Source organism: Bacillus rossius, chromosome 2 (genome assembly GCF_032445375.1).
Source record: "Bacillus rossius redtenbacheri isolate Brsri chromosome 2, Brsri_v3, whole genome shotgun sequence".
In the NCBI taxonomy this organism is placed as follows: Eukaryota; Metazoa; Arthropoda; class Insecta; order Phasmatodea; family Bacillidae; genus Bacillus; species Bacillus rossius.
The window spans coordinates 108,704,864-108,722,288 of NC_086331.1; the positions used below are offsets into that span (position 1 = coordinate 108,704,864).

Genomic DNA, 17,425 nt, shown 5'->3' on the forward strand with positions numbered 1-17,425 from the left:
TACATATAAATAATCAAGAAAAAATAAAATATGTTCTTGTTAACAACTAAGAAAGATATTATGTGAATATATATCCCTATAAAATTAACCATTTTTGTTTTCATATTTTGCCACAAAACATTACAAGTTTAAGTCAAAGTCTTTGTCAGTTGCCACTTAACCAACAAAGGCACCTTTTTCATGGCTTTACTTCCAATATATTACAATGTAATGTATTATATGAAAACAAGCTGTTAGCTCATATTAATTATGTAGGTATATAGTTCAAATCTGTAACTGGGTTTGTGAACAGCGTGTGTACATTTTTACTACCGTGCAGTTGCCACTAGTTTTGAGTACTAACCAACTACATGACAATGGCAACCTTCTTCGGCGAACCTTATCTGTGGGGCTGCTGTTACTTGGTGAAGCTGTGCATCGCTGCGACCTTGACTCACTGTCTCGTCTTGCATCATCCATCTCCTACCACTCATTATCACGAGACTCTCTACTTCACTGACCGGTAAGACTGCTTCTGTTAGTGATGTCAGAAGCCCCCTGCCACTGGGGCTTGCCTTCTGACTGGGGCACGTCATCATGTCTGCGCTTGGTGACTCAAGATTTGGGGGGGGGGGGGGAAATTGGACGTTAATTATCGAGATAACTGTATAAACTTTAGGAATTTTCTTCTGTAAGTTAGGAAAGGGTGGGAACTGCCTAATTGCTTAAAATACTGCCAATTCTGGGTTGGGCACCCAGCATCAGTTTAGAGATACATATTGTAGTTTTGTTCTGGGCGAAATTAGGTTGGTTGCTTGTATGTTGTGTCAGAGTGTTGTCAGTAGTGCTATTTGCCTGGGCCTTGCTGTGTATGTCCTGTTGGGGCGGCAGCTGGTAGGTGCTTCTGTTGTTTATTATTGTACTGGCACAATAATAGGAACTTGTCGTTTTGAAACACTGAATGGCAGCTACTGAGGTCAGGTATGCAACTTGCTCAGTAAAAGCCTAACCTTGCCCTTATATTGGGACTGTAATTTAAACTGTGAATTTTATCAATATTTGGAACTGCAGTCTTTATATAAGCATTGTATGCTTGCGGTCATTGTGTGTATATTTGTGTTACTTGATCATTCTGAGAAAATGTATACCAGCTCATTCATTAAATGAGAAAAATGTAAATAAGTGTTAACTTCTGGTTACTTTGAACAAAATTACCAGGATGTTTTCCTCCCTTTTTCATGGACAATTTATGTTCTAAACGGGTGTCCGCCGAGTTGATTTTCCATTATGCTAATTAGAATGAACTGGTTTTGCCAGAAGGCGCATAGAACCAGGTCATTTCTGTGACTATCCTGAGGTGCAACGAGTGGTGTTGGCCGTCTGGATACCAAAGCCTACTGACACAGGGAGGTTCTGTTAGCCTTTAAACCTTTTTGTGCATAACTCCACGATATACACTTTCACTGTTTGTGTAACCATCCCAGAAAATTTGATGAAACTGCATTAAAAATAATTACTTTTAGTTACTAGCTACTCAAATACTGTTCTTAGAAAAATAGTATTTCTTAACATTGTGTTGTTTTGTGTTGCAGGTGAAGTTAGAACGGGTTATAGGACTAACAGTTGTCAGTAATTCAGCATTATGCTGTGATCCAAACACTGAGAACATACTTTACACGGCAGGGTAAGTTTTTCTGTGTGCTGAGTAGCTGCTAGTTAGTTTTTTATTCATTGTGCCATTATTTAAAATATCTCACAAAAAAGAGGTTTATTTTTCTACGTTTCTTTCTTTAATGAAATGTCATTTTGATTTCTGCCTCAAGGAAATTTTTTTCTAGCAAAATTTTAAGATGTCTGTAGTGCTTAACCTTAAACATTTGGTCATACTATGTATATATTTTTTTTAAGCCTGGTGTATATTTTGATGATTTGATAGCTCATTGCAAGGACACGCTTAAACTATATTTTGTGTCGTACCTCCATTCTTGTCTCTCAGCGGGGCCGACCACATTGTCTCGAGGTAGCCCTTGCTCATCCTAGCCCGTGACTCTCTGGGGAAGGAAAATGGTGTTTCTCAACTTTTATTTGGACTTGCAACAATGCTTGGGTTTTAAACAGTGTATTTGGACATAATATATTATTCAACACGACATTCATGCTGAACCGATAGTAAATTGAATGATAAATATGCTATTGAACTTCGAAGTTTACTCCTAAAGGAATAAAAACCTTTTCATTAGTGGCAACTAATGGCCATAAACATCTTGAACTTCTGCAGTACTTTATAATAAAATCTCAGTAGGTTCGTGTAAAAAACATTAATGTACATATGATGTAAACTTACATGGTTCGTTTACCTCTATTTATCACACTCAAAACAACAGACAAGGAAAACAAAACGCACATTTGTTACATTACACCTGTAGATCTACTCGTTTATTGAATAAACAATTATGTTAAATAGGCATTTGTAATGTGTTATGATGCTACTTCTGTCAACTTCAATACTAAAATCTGGTTAAGGCCAGCTCTGTTTAATGAATAACTTCTCTTTATGGCTGCGATTACAAAACTTAAGCAGCTGTAATATTTTAACAACATATACGTTCATAGTTTACTGTAAAAGAAATTCTTATGTTTCATGTAATACATTACAAACTAGATGTTTGGACCCTGTACTTAATAACATAACTATAACAATCCAGAAATTTTTATTGTTTTGCCTTGGCAGATTGCTATTACCTGACCTCTGAAGGACTCTTTCACCCAAATGTGGTGCATGCCCCAGCTGTACAGTATTCTCGTGGCCTCCCTCGCATAGGTGTGTGTCCATGGGATGTCCCTTCCTGTCATGAGCATTCACTTCCGGTCTTGTACATGGTGCATGTGTTAGAGCTGTGCCAATACGAATCGGCGGAAGCCGATTTTGCAGATATTTACTTGCATCAATGTTTCTGCCTATTCACGATACACTTGTTAATTTTCGGCTGATATTATTGAAAAATGTAACTGCCTGTCACAACCTAAAAATCCACTAGTACCCTTTTCACTTTTCATACTACTACATACTTTGAACTCTCATCATTTTTTTAGCTGTGTGTGCCAGCCGTACATATCAAACTTAAACATCTTTTGTTTTAACAACGTTCTTGAATTAAATACATCATAAATAAATGTATCACCAGCACAGTAAAAATACATAAGCACGAAAACTTGCTTAATTTAGAGCATGGCTACCACTAAAGACAACTGAAAATATAAACTGCAAAGAAATGTTTGTAATATAGTGACGGAGACATTTTTTAATTAACTTATGTAAAGTTTTTAAAATTTAATAATAAAATAAAAACCAAATAGTTTAGGACTTCACATAACATTAATTACTTTTACTGTTTCCCATGCAAAGCGACCACATTAAACACATTTACATTAAACACATTTCCGTATAAATCTTTGGTACCATAAATTATTGCCACCATACGTGATGCCGGTATTAGAATTCCTATTCTTTAATTGTAAACATGTACAAAGTCTTGCAATTTTGCACATTTTAAATTCCTTTTTTTAAACATGTATTTTGTGAATCAATATATTTCATAGTTACGTATTATTATATTGTCTTGTTTTATTTAATTACAAATTAAATAATTTAATTTTCCAGACTCCATTAGTAAATTCATGTTTCATTAAGCAACTAATAGGTCGTCAACAAACAAATGAAAACAAGCTACAAATAAAGAGTTTAAAAATAGAGTTTATGTTCTGTTCATGAACTAAAATAGACGTGCATTTGCATTGCATGTTTTTTTTAGAATGAGTTATTTTAGGTGATTTAAAAAATTTATTAAAATTTTTTAACCAAAAAGTGTTTTCTCCTGTATCGGTTTGGAATTGGTAAATTGGCAACGGTTGTATAGGCGTATCAGCAAAATTTTGTGAATCAGTACAGCTCTAGCATGCTTTTGGCGGAGGTGTGCGGGAAAGACGCTTTCCAGTTTACAGCATGGATACAGGGTACAAATATTACGCAATAGGTTCCGAACATTCATTCATCTCAGAAAATACTATTTTGTATCGTTTTTTTAAACTACAATACTGATGAATAAAGTGATAAAATACATTAATCTGAGTGAGGTCTTTTTTACCAATATCAATGTAAAATGTTACATTAATTTTTCGTTGTGTAATTTCTGCAGCTGCACAGTTCTTACACACAAGCAGACCCTGCTTTTCACAAGATGCTGGTTATGTGGTGATTATTTGGCCATATTTTAGTTTGAATCATTTTTTGTAGCTGGATGTTTATAAAACAAAGTTTTTGATAGTTTTACTCAACTGTAAGATTAAAAATTGCTTTTTATTTTTCTAATTAAGGTGCTTGTGTTTCAGGTGTACTGTTGTGTCATTTAGTCCACATAAAAATAAACAGACCCATGTGTTGAATACATCACGAAAGGCAGTTACCTGCATTGCTGTTACGAGTGATGGCAATCATCTAGCAACAGGGGAATGTGGCCACATGCCTTCGGTTCGTGTTTGGGATATTCTCAGTGGTACACAACTGACTGAATTGTCAGGTCACCAATATGGCATCAACTGTGTAGTAAGTACATTACAGTAAAACGCGCTTAAGACGTTCCCGCGTAACACGTTTTCCCGTTTATTAAGTTAAAAAAATTATTCCCTTGATCACTTCCATATATCCCTATGTTAATATTTCCCTTTCATAACATTTGTCTTTATACAATGCTTCCCGCATATAACGTTCAGCGTTTGTGGGGAAAAAATAAAATAATAACGTTTATCTTTATCTTTAAGCTTTTGAACCATTTTTAAGGTTAATTTTAAAAATTTACATATTTCCAAACGTTTAATACCGTATTTGTCCGAATATAAGGCGACCATTTTTACATAAACGAGAGATGCGAAAATTGGAAGTCGCCTTATTTTCGCACCCAAGACGTCAGCACTACAAACATTAGTTCCAAGCTGAAAGCTACAGTAGAAACATTGTTAAACAAAATGTTCACTATTTTTTATATTAACTAAAACATCGTTACCTCACATGGGGAAAATGATAAATCCACCCAATATTGCAGTAATTCACAATTGTTTAAAGTTAAAAATCAAAATATTTGATCTTGAGTAAAAATGTGAATGTTGAAGCATCTTAAAATGGCAACCTTTTATTACACAATTCATATTTGTACTTTGTATACAATCCCGTGTTAACATTTACGGTAATTTAATTTCAGATTTTTAACGGAAATATTTGTATTAAAATATCACAGCTATTTTCAGAACGATTGTTTACGTTTACAAACAGAAAATGTTAAGAACATTTCGGATGTAATGTTTGTAAATTCACGGCTGCCAACTGTCTTTCCACAATATTTCTTTGTTGTAAAACAAACATTGCCGAACACACACGAAGACGCCATATTTACAGGAATTTGGTACGTTCTTCAAAAGCTATTTTAATAATTTCACAGTAATCCACTCTTTATTTATGTAAAAACCTTTCAAACAACATAATTATCATAGATTATTCTTTAAAATTCATAGGACAGAGAATCTCTGTCAGAGAGTAATATGGACAAATATTCGCAGTCACGTCACTGAAGTTATTCATGACCGTATGCTTCACCATGGCAGCTAGCCACTTGTTTAGTTCCGGCAAGCTGCATTCTTTGTTTGCTTTGTTATGTTTAACACACTACTAAATAGTAATACGTAGCATAAGTGAAACTGAAAGTTAAATGCGGTATATATAAATGCAAAAAGGATTTATCAACACAAAATGTATGTTTAATGAATTTTCACATTAATTTCTACCAAAATTATTTTTACATTTGTTTGGCCTCCAGAAACTGCAGGTCGCCTTATATTCGGGCCAGTACGGTAGTTAATTTGAACAGAACAAGACCGTCGAAAAACCTGCGCCGCACGCCACACGCTGTTCTATCTGTGCGCCGTTTCCCCCATTCGAGTGACGAATGAGAAACACGCACGATATTCGAAACCTGTGCCGCACGCCGCACGACCAATCACATCCTTGCCTTCTCAGGGACTAGAGGCTGTTCCATCAGTACACCAATTTTCCAATTCAAGTAAGGTGACGAAAACAAAGTAAACCATATACCGCCGGCTATTACTTTCTTTGAATTATTTGCGTATATTTTTTAAAACAATAAATGTTATTGCTTTTTTTGCTATTGTTTTGATAATAATAATTTTAATGTGCTTATTAAATTAAATACAGTTTTAATAATTCAATTTTCTGATAAAAATAAGTAATTAGTTATTCCGTTATTCCAGCATGCAAATGATAGTAAGTGTATTTTTGTGTGAATACAGTACATGTCATTTGAGTAAAATCGATTTTTACGTTGGAAATTACTTTTCCCTTTTAAGAAGTTTTCCCTGTTAAGAAGTTTTAAGCATCCAGTCCCTTGAAAAACTTCTTAACAGGGTTTTACTGTATTTAGTCAGTTTAAACTGTGTATTTGTATTGTTAAACATTTAGACTTCAATACTATTTTGAGATATCACTAGGGGCCTGTTTAACAAGGGTAGAAGTCTTGTAAGTAACAATTGTAAGAAATAAGCTCTTGTAATCAAGTTGTCAGGAACAAGTGTTCACATATTGTAAAGAAAAAAAAGTCATTTGTCAGTAACAAGTATACCAAAACCTGTCTGGGATTAGTTGCAAGTTGCTTGTAGGATACGTAAAATATCAATATAAATTATAAGTAGTTAAATTTATTTGGGTAAGGTGAAAGGTTTCAAAATGTCTCGCAACTTGTAATAAAATTATAATTCTTACAGAAATTGGATATCATAGGGTTAAACTTTTTGAATAATTTTCAAGTTCTAACAGAACTAGAAAAAATAATTAAACTTTCAAATCAGAATGAAACCAGGGGTTTCAAGCCTTTCTATTAAAAAAGGAAATTTTTTTTTGTATAGGGTTTGCTAGTGTCACTTTATACGATTAGTGAAACAAAGACTTGCCTCAACATCATAAACAGTATGCTGATCAAACTTCTTCCTCTGAAATGCATAACATTATTATTTTTACTGATGTCATCTGTGGACATGATACAATTGGCCGGTGTTGGGAGGATTCGATCATAGCCACATACCTACTAGTAAATGGTAATTTATATATAATAACAAACCTTAGAGCTGTTTTAAGATTAAGTTTTGTTATTTTATGACAGAATGGTTATAACGTTTTCTCTTGTTTGTTTGCAGGCATTTTCCCCCAATGGCAAACATCTGGTCTCAATTGGATCACAGCATGATATGATTGTTAATGTGTGGGAATGGAAGACCAATTTAAAAGTTGCATCTAATAAAGTTTCCACTAAAGTGAAAGCTGTTTCATTTGCTGAAGATGGAAAGTATTTCGTGACAGTTGGTATGCGCCATGTCAAGTTTTGGTACTTGGAGTATTCTAGAAGTGGGAAGGTATGTTGTAAGTTTGAAACAATGAAAATGAATTTCCTATTTTGTATTTGACAATTTGTGTTTGACATGTAATATCTGTTAAGATCATTCATCATACTTGGAAAATGTCTTCTTGAACTTGAGGATGGAACTTGAAAACTTAACTTTTCACTCTGAATGTGATAATTTTAAGGACATGAACACAATTGTAGCTACAAATTAATTTTTTCCGTTATTGGCACTCAAAATGTTTTGTATCTCAGAAAAACATACTGTTATTCTTCCAGACCATTGTGCTATACCACAGTAATGATGAGTTTTTTTTAAATTTGAGTGGTGACAATTGGAGCTGGAGAAAGGGAAGTAGATTCATTACACCATTGTTCCCCTGGAAGCAGTGTGAAAATATTCAACTGTTTTTTGTTAAAACAATTTGGAATATTCCTAAAAGTTGTTCTTTTTGGTCAGGTAATAAAATTTTTGAATACTTTTCATACAGAATTTACAAAATTATTCTACAATTACTTTCTATATTCTGTATTTTGTCCGTAGTAATGTGATAAATACTAGAATAGCTTGTATAACCACAGCGTGGGCACATGAATACGTCTGCCAACAACGAACACTCGGCCGCAATGTTCAAATTCACAGTTTCTTTAAGTAGTGAAACAAATTTAATTTTTTTTTCTATGCTATATTTTAATACTTCTGATGGCAAGCTCTAAGCCAAAACAAAAAGTTGTTCAGATTTTGCTTTAAAATTTATTGACTGGTTTTTTTAACATGAGCTAAAATGTGTACTCCACTTGAATTGGTAAATATTTTACTATATTTTTTAATGATAATCATTGTTTTCTTTTGTGAAAGTCTGCATTTGTGGTCTATGCCTGGAATTTTGAAACAGTGACGTGTGGATTTTTTCCCATGTCTTGCTGACTATTCCTACTTCCATGTACATCCCCAGTGGTCAGAACTGACAGGATTGCTTATCCAATATTAAGCCTGCAAATACTCTCTCTCACTGTGTTAGCACCCATTTAAAAATTTGACAGTGCCAGTGCTGAATTGTCATCATGTATCGTGAAATTTGGTGGTACAGTCAAACTTCTCTGAAACGACCCCTCACGGTTCCCAGGAATAGGGTCGTAATAGAGGGGGGGTCGTAATAAATGTTTTCCGAGATTTTCAGTTGATTTCAACCCCCCCCCCACCAAAACCGCTACTCGCTAAGAAAACAGCCGTACAATGGCAGGAAGGATGCTGTCACTCACAATGCTAGACGGCTTTGCTTTAAACCCACTTCAACCTTCATGACAAGTCCGTCACCCTACAGGCCACCTCTAAAGAAAAGATGTCAAAAGACAGTTTATTTTTACTGGTTGCTTTACACGTACGTTTTCTGCTTGCCGTAGTTAAATACACTAGAACCCAGATGTCACGAACCCCGGATTTAACGAAGCAGTGATTTTACGAATACATTCTCGGGAACCGTCAAAAAATTGGACATTTTGACCAAAATGTGAAAATCAGAAATAAATAAAAAAAAAAAAGAAATGAAATGAAAGATCATTAAAATCTGTTAATTTTAACACACAGCGTATTTTTGTGTCAGCTTTAATACTTCCAATAATGTTCATGTAAGAATAACAAAAAAAATAATGGGACATTTCCTTTAAAAATATGGCAGCTGTAGGTTCTGCAACGCGAGTGGGCGCATACTAAGCCTGCCCGGCTGGCTGGCGGCAGCGGCTTCATGACGCATAAGCTCACCCCTCCCTCCCCTCGGTAACATTCTTCAAGGCTAGCTCATTCCTCACAGACACACAAACAATCTAGTGTCTTCCCTTATAACACCCCAACTTCGCTCCCCTTTGAAAAACCTTCAGTGAGAAAATGCTCATTTCACCCTCCCTTCTCCCATAAAATTGGGCTATTATGAGGGAGGGGTAAGACCGTTGTAAATATTTTCGGACCCCTCTCTCCCCACTAAAACACACCCAAAAAAAAGTATGTCAAAATATGTCACTTTTCACACCAAGTTCGAGTTTAGTCATCTCTGACAAGGAATTTACAAGCTTTCAAACTTAAATATAAATTTATTTTAATAGCAAGGGTCCTATGAAAAGGAATGTAGAATCCCGCTGATGTGACCCCTCACGGTTTACGGAAAAACTGACTTATAAACGGAATGGTCGCAATAGAGAATTCGGGTCAATCCCCCCCCCCCCCCCAAAAAAAAAATATATCCAACCAAATACATAAAATACTCACGCTAAAGGAATTCGCGTCACGCGAGTTCGGCTATGCTAGCCGGCTGGTGGTTATTTTCGTTCAAAAAGTGGCGAAGGAACTTGTGTGGATCAGGTAGAAAACATTCGGCTATAAACGAAAGATATTAGAACAATGCTATCCTGAAATGCTGTGACATGTTTTTGGAGTAGATAATCACAGCGACAGACCGACAGGATGCGCTCCCGCCCTTGCCGTCAGCGATGTTTATTTTGACAGCTCAAGCAATTATCATTTCCACGTCCCTTCGCAGCGTAAAAGAAATTAAAAAAAAACACGTTGGAATGCAGATGTAAAAGTAACTATGCAGTAAAATAAATATATTTACGGCCCTGCTAAATTTTTCTATTCAATAAAATTCGAGGTATTAGTGATTTTTTAGCAGAAACTTCTGTGTGGCTAATAAACAAATTGTATCATAATAACTTAAACTTATAAAGTATTTATTAACGGCGAAGGACAGTCATATAAGCCCATAAAAATATTTATTTTACCGAGAATGGACTATACAACCTGGCTTTTGTCACACGCGGTGTGGGAGGGGAGGAGGATGCTGGCCGGACGAGTTTCTTACGCTCTGCAGAAGCTACCACAGCAGTATTTCGTGTGGGCGGGTAAGATAACATGACAACTGAGACGGCTTTTCGTGCGATAGTGTACGCGCCGAGCTTGGCTAAACACTGCCGCGTTGACAGTCCAGCTCTCGCCAAGATAAACGTGAACACATAGCGCCCAACATAGTGTAACAGACTTGTTTTTCAGCCGATTTTACTCAAATTTTTTACTTTTTCTGCTCAAATTTTTCACGGTATCTCAAAAATCGGCGGGATTCTACTGTACCGAATAAAATCAAGCTGCTGTCACCAAACAAAGCATAAAACGGCCCAATGCGTGGTCGCTGCGTTATTGCTCGAGCGAGAGGCGAGACGTGGAATGTTAGAAGAAAGATAAATGCGGGAGAGACAGATGGCAGCCTGTGTGTTTCCTGCGTGGGGAATAAGTGGCGTAGGTTTTTTTTTTTTGTTTGCTGGGAGAAGCGACCTTTTTCTATCAACCCAGGGGAAAAGATAATTGCTTGAGCTGTAAAAATAAACATTGCTGCGGCAGTTAAAACAAGTCGAGGCAGGCCTGCATCCAGTCGGTCGCTGAGTATATCTATTCGAAAAACATAACGTCTCAATTCATAACAAGATTCCTTATAACCTACACGTATTGCCGGATGTTTTCAGCCTGATCCATGCAAGTTCTTTAGCCACGTTTTGAATGAAAACAACTGGCGGGCCAGTGTTGTGCCCTGTTTTGCTGACACACAAAGCTTTTATCTATTTGCTGACTTTTTTAATATATTTTTACTCGCGTTAAAATGAAGCAGATAACATGCATCCGAGATCGGCCGCAGCGCACGGTACGGGGTGAGGGTGAGCAAGGGCGAGCGAGCGGCCGACTACCATGTTCACATGCTGCGGCCGGAGGGTTTTTCCTGCATTGTATTAATAGTAATTAATATTTAATGATATTTTATTTATTAAGTCATAATACACAAAATCGGAAAGAAAAAAAAAAGAAAAAAACCTGCATAAGTCATCAACAATAGTTCACAAATTCAAGCGAGAAAATATACCAAATCGGACTTCAAAAACTAAGCAAACATTGTCAACCGATAGTAATAAAAACAAGAGAATTCCAGCAGGTAGCTTTGCCTTAACTGCGTACCACTCTAGACACTCGCAAAAAGCTAAACGTAAACACATTGCCACAAAAACCTTTATCCAGACCCTGCCGGCAAAGGGACGTGAAATGGGGGGTTGTCAAGCGCTGACAGCGGTCGACAGGAAGTGGTATCTATTTTTAGATATGCGCTGCCTACGGCAGTACAGCACTCGGCAAGAGAAACGCAGTAACACGCTACTCACCACAAGAAACTTATTTTCTGTCTGATTTTCTTCGGATTTTCGGCAATTTTTTCACGGTTCCTTGAAATCGGGTTGTAATAGAGAGGTGGTCGCAATAAATGGGGTCGCAACAAAAAGGTTTTACTGTATGTGTAATCATTTATTAAATTATTTTATTACTGATATTTACTTTTTTTTCTTCAGTTTCTAGATGCGGTACCTTTGATGGGTCGTGCAGGCATAATGGGAGAGTTGCGAGATAAGGACTTCTGTGATGTTGCATGTGGACGTGGTATGATGATAAAATCCACTTTTACGATCACCAAGTCTGGACAGTTATGTGAAGTGAATAGTCGCAGAATGCTTGAGAAGTGGGTTGAATTAAGAGTAAGTATTAGCTTTAAGCATTGGAATCAAGTTTATGTTTTAGTTTATTGGAAGTGATAAAAATGGACTTGTCTATTTGGTTTTTAATTCAAGGACATTGTGTTACTCTTGTGTTTTTAAAAAATGAAGGCGTTAAATTGTGAAATTAATTTTACCATTTTGTGCTGCTGCAATTACATTTTTTGCTCATCGGCTCTAATTTTTATAGTTAAGTATGTGTACCTTCTTACATTGCAGTGGGCAAGTGGACCTATATAAAGGTGTGTTACAGCTTAAGATCTTTTTGGTTGTATATTTTAGTTTTGCTTTTTATTTATGCACAGTATAGTTTTGGGTTTGTATTTACATGTTGTAGTTTTATTTTCTCAATTTCTTCACGATTTGGGCTGGTCAGGTGGTAGGTAGGAGCATCTAGTCCATAGAAGTGGCTCATGTAGTGACAGTTTACCAGTGATAGCTGGAGTTGATAACCTATTGCAATGAAGGTGGAAAATGCACTCAGCGCATTGGAGTCTTGCCTGTCTGGCAGCAATGTCATGATAACCTGCATGACAACACACAGAGAAACATGACTAGCTCCACAGTCACAGGTTCCTAAGCTTGCCTAGTACTTTGAGGTGAAGAGAGAGACAATGCACATTGTTTGTTACAGGGTTGCTACGGTCAGGGAAAACTTGGAAAACATGGAAAAGTCAGGGAATTCCATGTAATTCTGTCACTTAGCAAACACGACAGACAAGAAGGCATTTAACAAGTCACACCAGACCTTATCAGACACAGTTACAAAAAAAAATGTAACATGTATGAGGCTATGATGATTATTGAGAAATTTAGATATTTAATGCAATATTAATCACTCATAGTATTATACTTAACAATAATCAATGATTATGATTTAAAATTATTAATAAAGTTCTATTTTATGTATGTAACCAGATAACTTAACAACTTTCAAAATTAAAATTACTGGTTTAAGAAAATGCATCGCCAGTTTTTTTTTTTTAAATCCTTTATTTTACACATAGTTGTAATGGTTCCATGTATATTACTCTCTTTTTTATTTTTACTTTTTTGGATCAATTTTTCTTGGACTCTTGTGAGTGTGGGAAAAAAAAATGTAGTGTGTTAAAATTTGATTAGAAAAATATTTGATATTTGTGAATATTGTGATATTTGATTTGAGATTCAATTTGAGTGAAGAAAAAACACTTCGTAGAAGCCTTATCGCAAGTTTTTATTTTTATTGTATAGGTTCATGTGAATAGACTTGTTATCAGGATTTTGAAATGTCAGAAATACTGTATATTCTACACAATTTCATATCTCTGTGTCATCTTCTCTATTTTAAATGTTCAAAGTAGCAGCTTTACCATTACTTCTTTGAAATTTGTAAGAACTTATTAAATTTTATCTTTTTATAATTGTGTGTTAGTTCATTTGTGGGCCTACACATATAAATATAAATATTAAAAATTCATGTTTTGGTACATTTTTACAATTAATTTGTTCTACTTGAAGTATAGTTGCAGATAGTTAAACCACTCATTAAAAAGAGTACTTAAGCTAACTAATACTAGGAGATGAATTTTCTGAAAGGACCTTTCTTACACCAATTATCATATTGTCGTGCTGCAAATATGCTAGATAAAAATTGTCATTTACGAACTTTCCAAAATAAGTTATCAAGTATGACTACAATTATATGTAATGGTCTGGAAAATTTTCTATATGGACTGAAAAACCTGGAAAACTCATTTTATTTAATATTTAAAAAAAGTGTAGGAGCTACCAATTTTTATTCTTTGTTACAGTACCCATCAGAAGTTTAGAACCATTACGAAATTTATACAAAATGTTCCTGTCCTTAAACATTTGGTGCAATCTGTAGTAATATATTTTTACACTTGTTTTTTTTTTCCATCAAAATATTTTGTTATATATTTAAATTATATAAATTGATTTATTAGTTTACAAGTTATGGAATTTTACAGGTTTTAGAAAAGTGGAAATAGGGTGCATTTTATTGTGGAAAAAAATACGTAGACACAATAATTTTCCTGATATCTTAGATACATATTTTATATATTATCTCTTTATTAGGGGTGGACGAAGATAGATATTTTCGTTTCGAAGCGAATTCAAAGCAAATTTTTATAAATATTCCCGAATATCGAATACTAGGCCAAATCAAAGAATTTCTTAAATGCAAACACCCATCAATGCAACGATCTTATTTATAATAAATGTACAAATCTTAAAACCTACAAGCTAGGTTAAATATAAAAAATAAGTGTAATTCACAGATGCACAAAATATATGCACATTTAAATGCAAGAAATTCAAAATATTAAAGTACATAATAAAGTACAAGTTTGGTGGCAGGAAATATTTTTCAAAACTTATTTAAATTGTCATGCAAAAATGTTAGTTCCTGCACATGTTGAGGTGTCAGGGATTGTCAACGTGCTATCACCACATTTCCGGAGGAATATCAACTACAAATAATGTAAACTGCTAAAAATCTTTCACACACGTTTGCTAATACATAACTTAACTTAACCATCAACGCAACATTATCAATTAACTTAGGCCTTTTGAACCATTGCCAAAAACTTAGTCACGTAACATTTGCTATTTGTATACAACTAAATACTGTATGGTAATATTTTATAGGGCTGGCTGAACTTTCTACGTATTTATCATATAATAATAATAATAATAATAATAATAATAATAATAATAATATTGAACACGAACGTTTGAAGGTAAACATAAACTTTTTTTTTTACTTTTGGCCTTCAGCTTACGCGCACAGCCGTTTAGAGACTATCTACTTATTGTTTATTACATTCCTTCCAACGTAAAAAAAAAAAATCTTTACTCTTTGCACAAAAGCAGGCCTGGCCTAAGAAGTGTAGAAAGTGTGTGGGTGAAAAACGGAGTGGTTGTATGGTCGTCATCTTTGTTTACGATTATTCATGAAACTCATTTTTTCTACTGTTCCATCCATGGAATATTTTCCCCGTTTATTTATAAATGAATTTTATTCAATAATCTTATTTCATTGGATTCAGTGCCGTAACTGCTGTTTTATAAGTCCGTTGGTGATATTGTATCACGTTAAATCATTATTGACGTAATTTATGCATGGAAAAAGAGCTGTTATGGAAAAAAAGAGCTGTTAAGACTAATAATACCAAAGTCTGGAATGAATCTGGCATGTTTCTAAACATGAAAATAATTCTTTGGGAGTTGCTATTTGCCATTTTCTCAGCAAAATACAATACTGGCAATTATTTTACTCTAAGCCAATGTAAGTTGAACAAAGTATAATGAACATATTTGTATTATGGTTGAGGTTAGTTTTAATGATCAGGCATATAGGCTTAGGCTAAGCATGTGTGAGTTCTTATTATGCTAAGTTAACTCCAAGTTGATGTTATTGATCGTAGGCATTCTTTAACTTTTAGGCAATGTATGTATAGTAAAAGATTAGCTTAAAAACTCTTGAAATGTTTTTTTTTTTTCTATTTTTCGAACTTCGAATAATTTCATTTTTTCGAGTACGAATTCTCATATAACAAATGTTCGACTCGAAGTCGAACTTTCGAAGCTTCGCCCACCCCTACTCTTTATTACTTTAAAGAAAAATGGAACAAAGATGAAAAAAATTGTGTACAGCTCTTTTTAAAATAAACTTTTGAAGAAAAATCAGGTTTGAATTCGCCAAACTTGTAAAATATATATTTTTATACAAACTGAACCAGCAATATGGGGATGGGTGTGCTCTATTGATAGGGGCATGCAGATTTTGCGAAAAGATTTCGAGTCTAGATGAAAGTTAAAACACTGTAGCACCGTCTGTGTTTCGTGATTGGGTGGGTTTCTCCCAGGTACATATTGATTGTTACAACACCAATTACAGTGATTCAGTGCGGAAGTAAACGCGTCCTGAGTGGCTCGGTCAAACAAGAACACGACTTCTCTTGCAGACGGCCGCCAATCACAAGGAAGAAACCACAGGTCCGGGTGTATCTTGTTGCAGTCTAATAAGTGTTGAGATCTTTTCGCGAAAAATGCCGGCCCCTATCTATTGAGCTTAAAAGAGACTAACAAACTCTGAAAACCCTATTTTACTGGCTTATTTTGTATGGAAATGATATATTTTTCAATTTAAGAAAATTTAAAGCTGATTTTTAATTTTAAGACATTTACTTAAAAATTATTTAAAAAAAAAATTTGAATTCAATTTTTTTTTCAATATTTGTTTTATTTTACTTTAAATCTTGAAGACTAAGCAAGAATATTTGAGTAGAGTTTTTATTTTTATGGAAGCAAAACTCTGATGAAAAATATAGTTACATATAACAAATCCAAAGGAGTGGTTATTGAAGACAATTGAATTCATTTATTAAGAACTATAGAAATGGTTAAAAAAATTATTGCTTAACCATGTATCTTAAGGAGGTTGATGTATGAACTTTAGTGATAATGTAGCAAAAACTATACAAATAGAAATTTGTGTGATGAGTAATATAACAGAAATGGTAGCTAGCTCATAACGTAAATGTATACAGTTTTAAAAAAATTTAATTATTAAAATGGATACTAAACTGTTGTGAGTGGGGAATATCAGGTTCGAAGGGTAGCCCAATTGTTTTAATTTATGTCAACTAATTTACTAATATGTATACTAGTCTCTTGTTTCACTACATTGCTATGCTCACACTAAATTGGGAAGTGCAAACTCAGTCTAATGTCCATCCAAAAAGAAATGCTAAAATAATTACAGTGAAATTCCGTTACAACGTACTTCAGAATAACGTATCTTTCAGTTCAACTTATGATTTTAAATTCTTGCTCAAAACACCAATGTAAACAATGTGAAAATATTTCACTTTAACATTAAAAACGTATCCTACCTTTCAATACAACGACCATTCTTTTCCAGTTATCAGGAAAATTTTACATAATTGTTACTGTTTTTGCGCAGGGGTTCTTTAATATGAATATACGTTATGATTAATTTTTATCACTTTCAAGAATCGTTAACAAGTATAAAACATAAACAAACACTGTCTCAACGATTCATAGAATCATAATATAGTATAACGCACCATTCTTCCTCCTCCATGGATCACACACTTTAGTGCACGAGACAATCTAAACAATCGATTGCTGTCTTGCCCATCTTCATGACAATTGTTTTTAGCTGTGTCATCTTTTGGTTATTTGTAGAGTACGTTTTAAAGTTTTCATTAACACAGATACAAACGTTATTTAAAAATTATATTTTAACTTATATATGAAATAGGAGATCCAATGTTAATTTATGCAGGTTAAGTTTTGAACTGTTTGGTGTCACAACATGGCCGACACGCTTTAATTGTGTTACCATGAAGGTCGAAATGTCACCTGGCACAGCC

At 34.4% G+C, this 17,425-nt stretch overlaps 1 protein-coding gene across 4 annotated transcripts in view; it reads left to right on the top strand.

The window, feature by feature from the left end:
• The window catches only part of LOC134529596 (mitogen-activated protein kinase-binding protein 1), a 121,121-nt gene that overhangs the window by 7,661 nt on the left and 96,035 nt on the right, over positions 1-17,425 (top strand). For all 4 annotated transcript variants that reach the window (XM_063363863.1, XM_063363862.1, XM_063363865.1 and 1 more), the window contains exons 4-7: positions 1,572-1,663; positions 4,369-4,582; positions 7,237-7,452; positions 11,817-11,999. In XM_063363863.1, the coding sequence (XP_063219933.1) occupies positions 1,572-1,663; positions 4,369-4,582; positions 7,237-7,452; positions 11,817-11,999 (705 nt within the window). The remainder of the gene's footprint in view (positions 1-1,571; positions 1,664-4,368; positions 4,583-7,236; positions 7,453-11,816; positions 12,000-17,425) is intronic.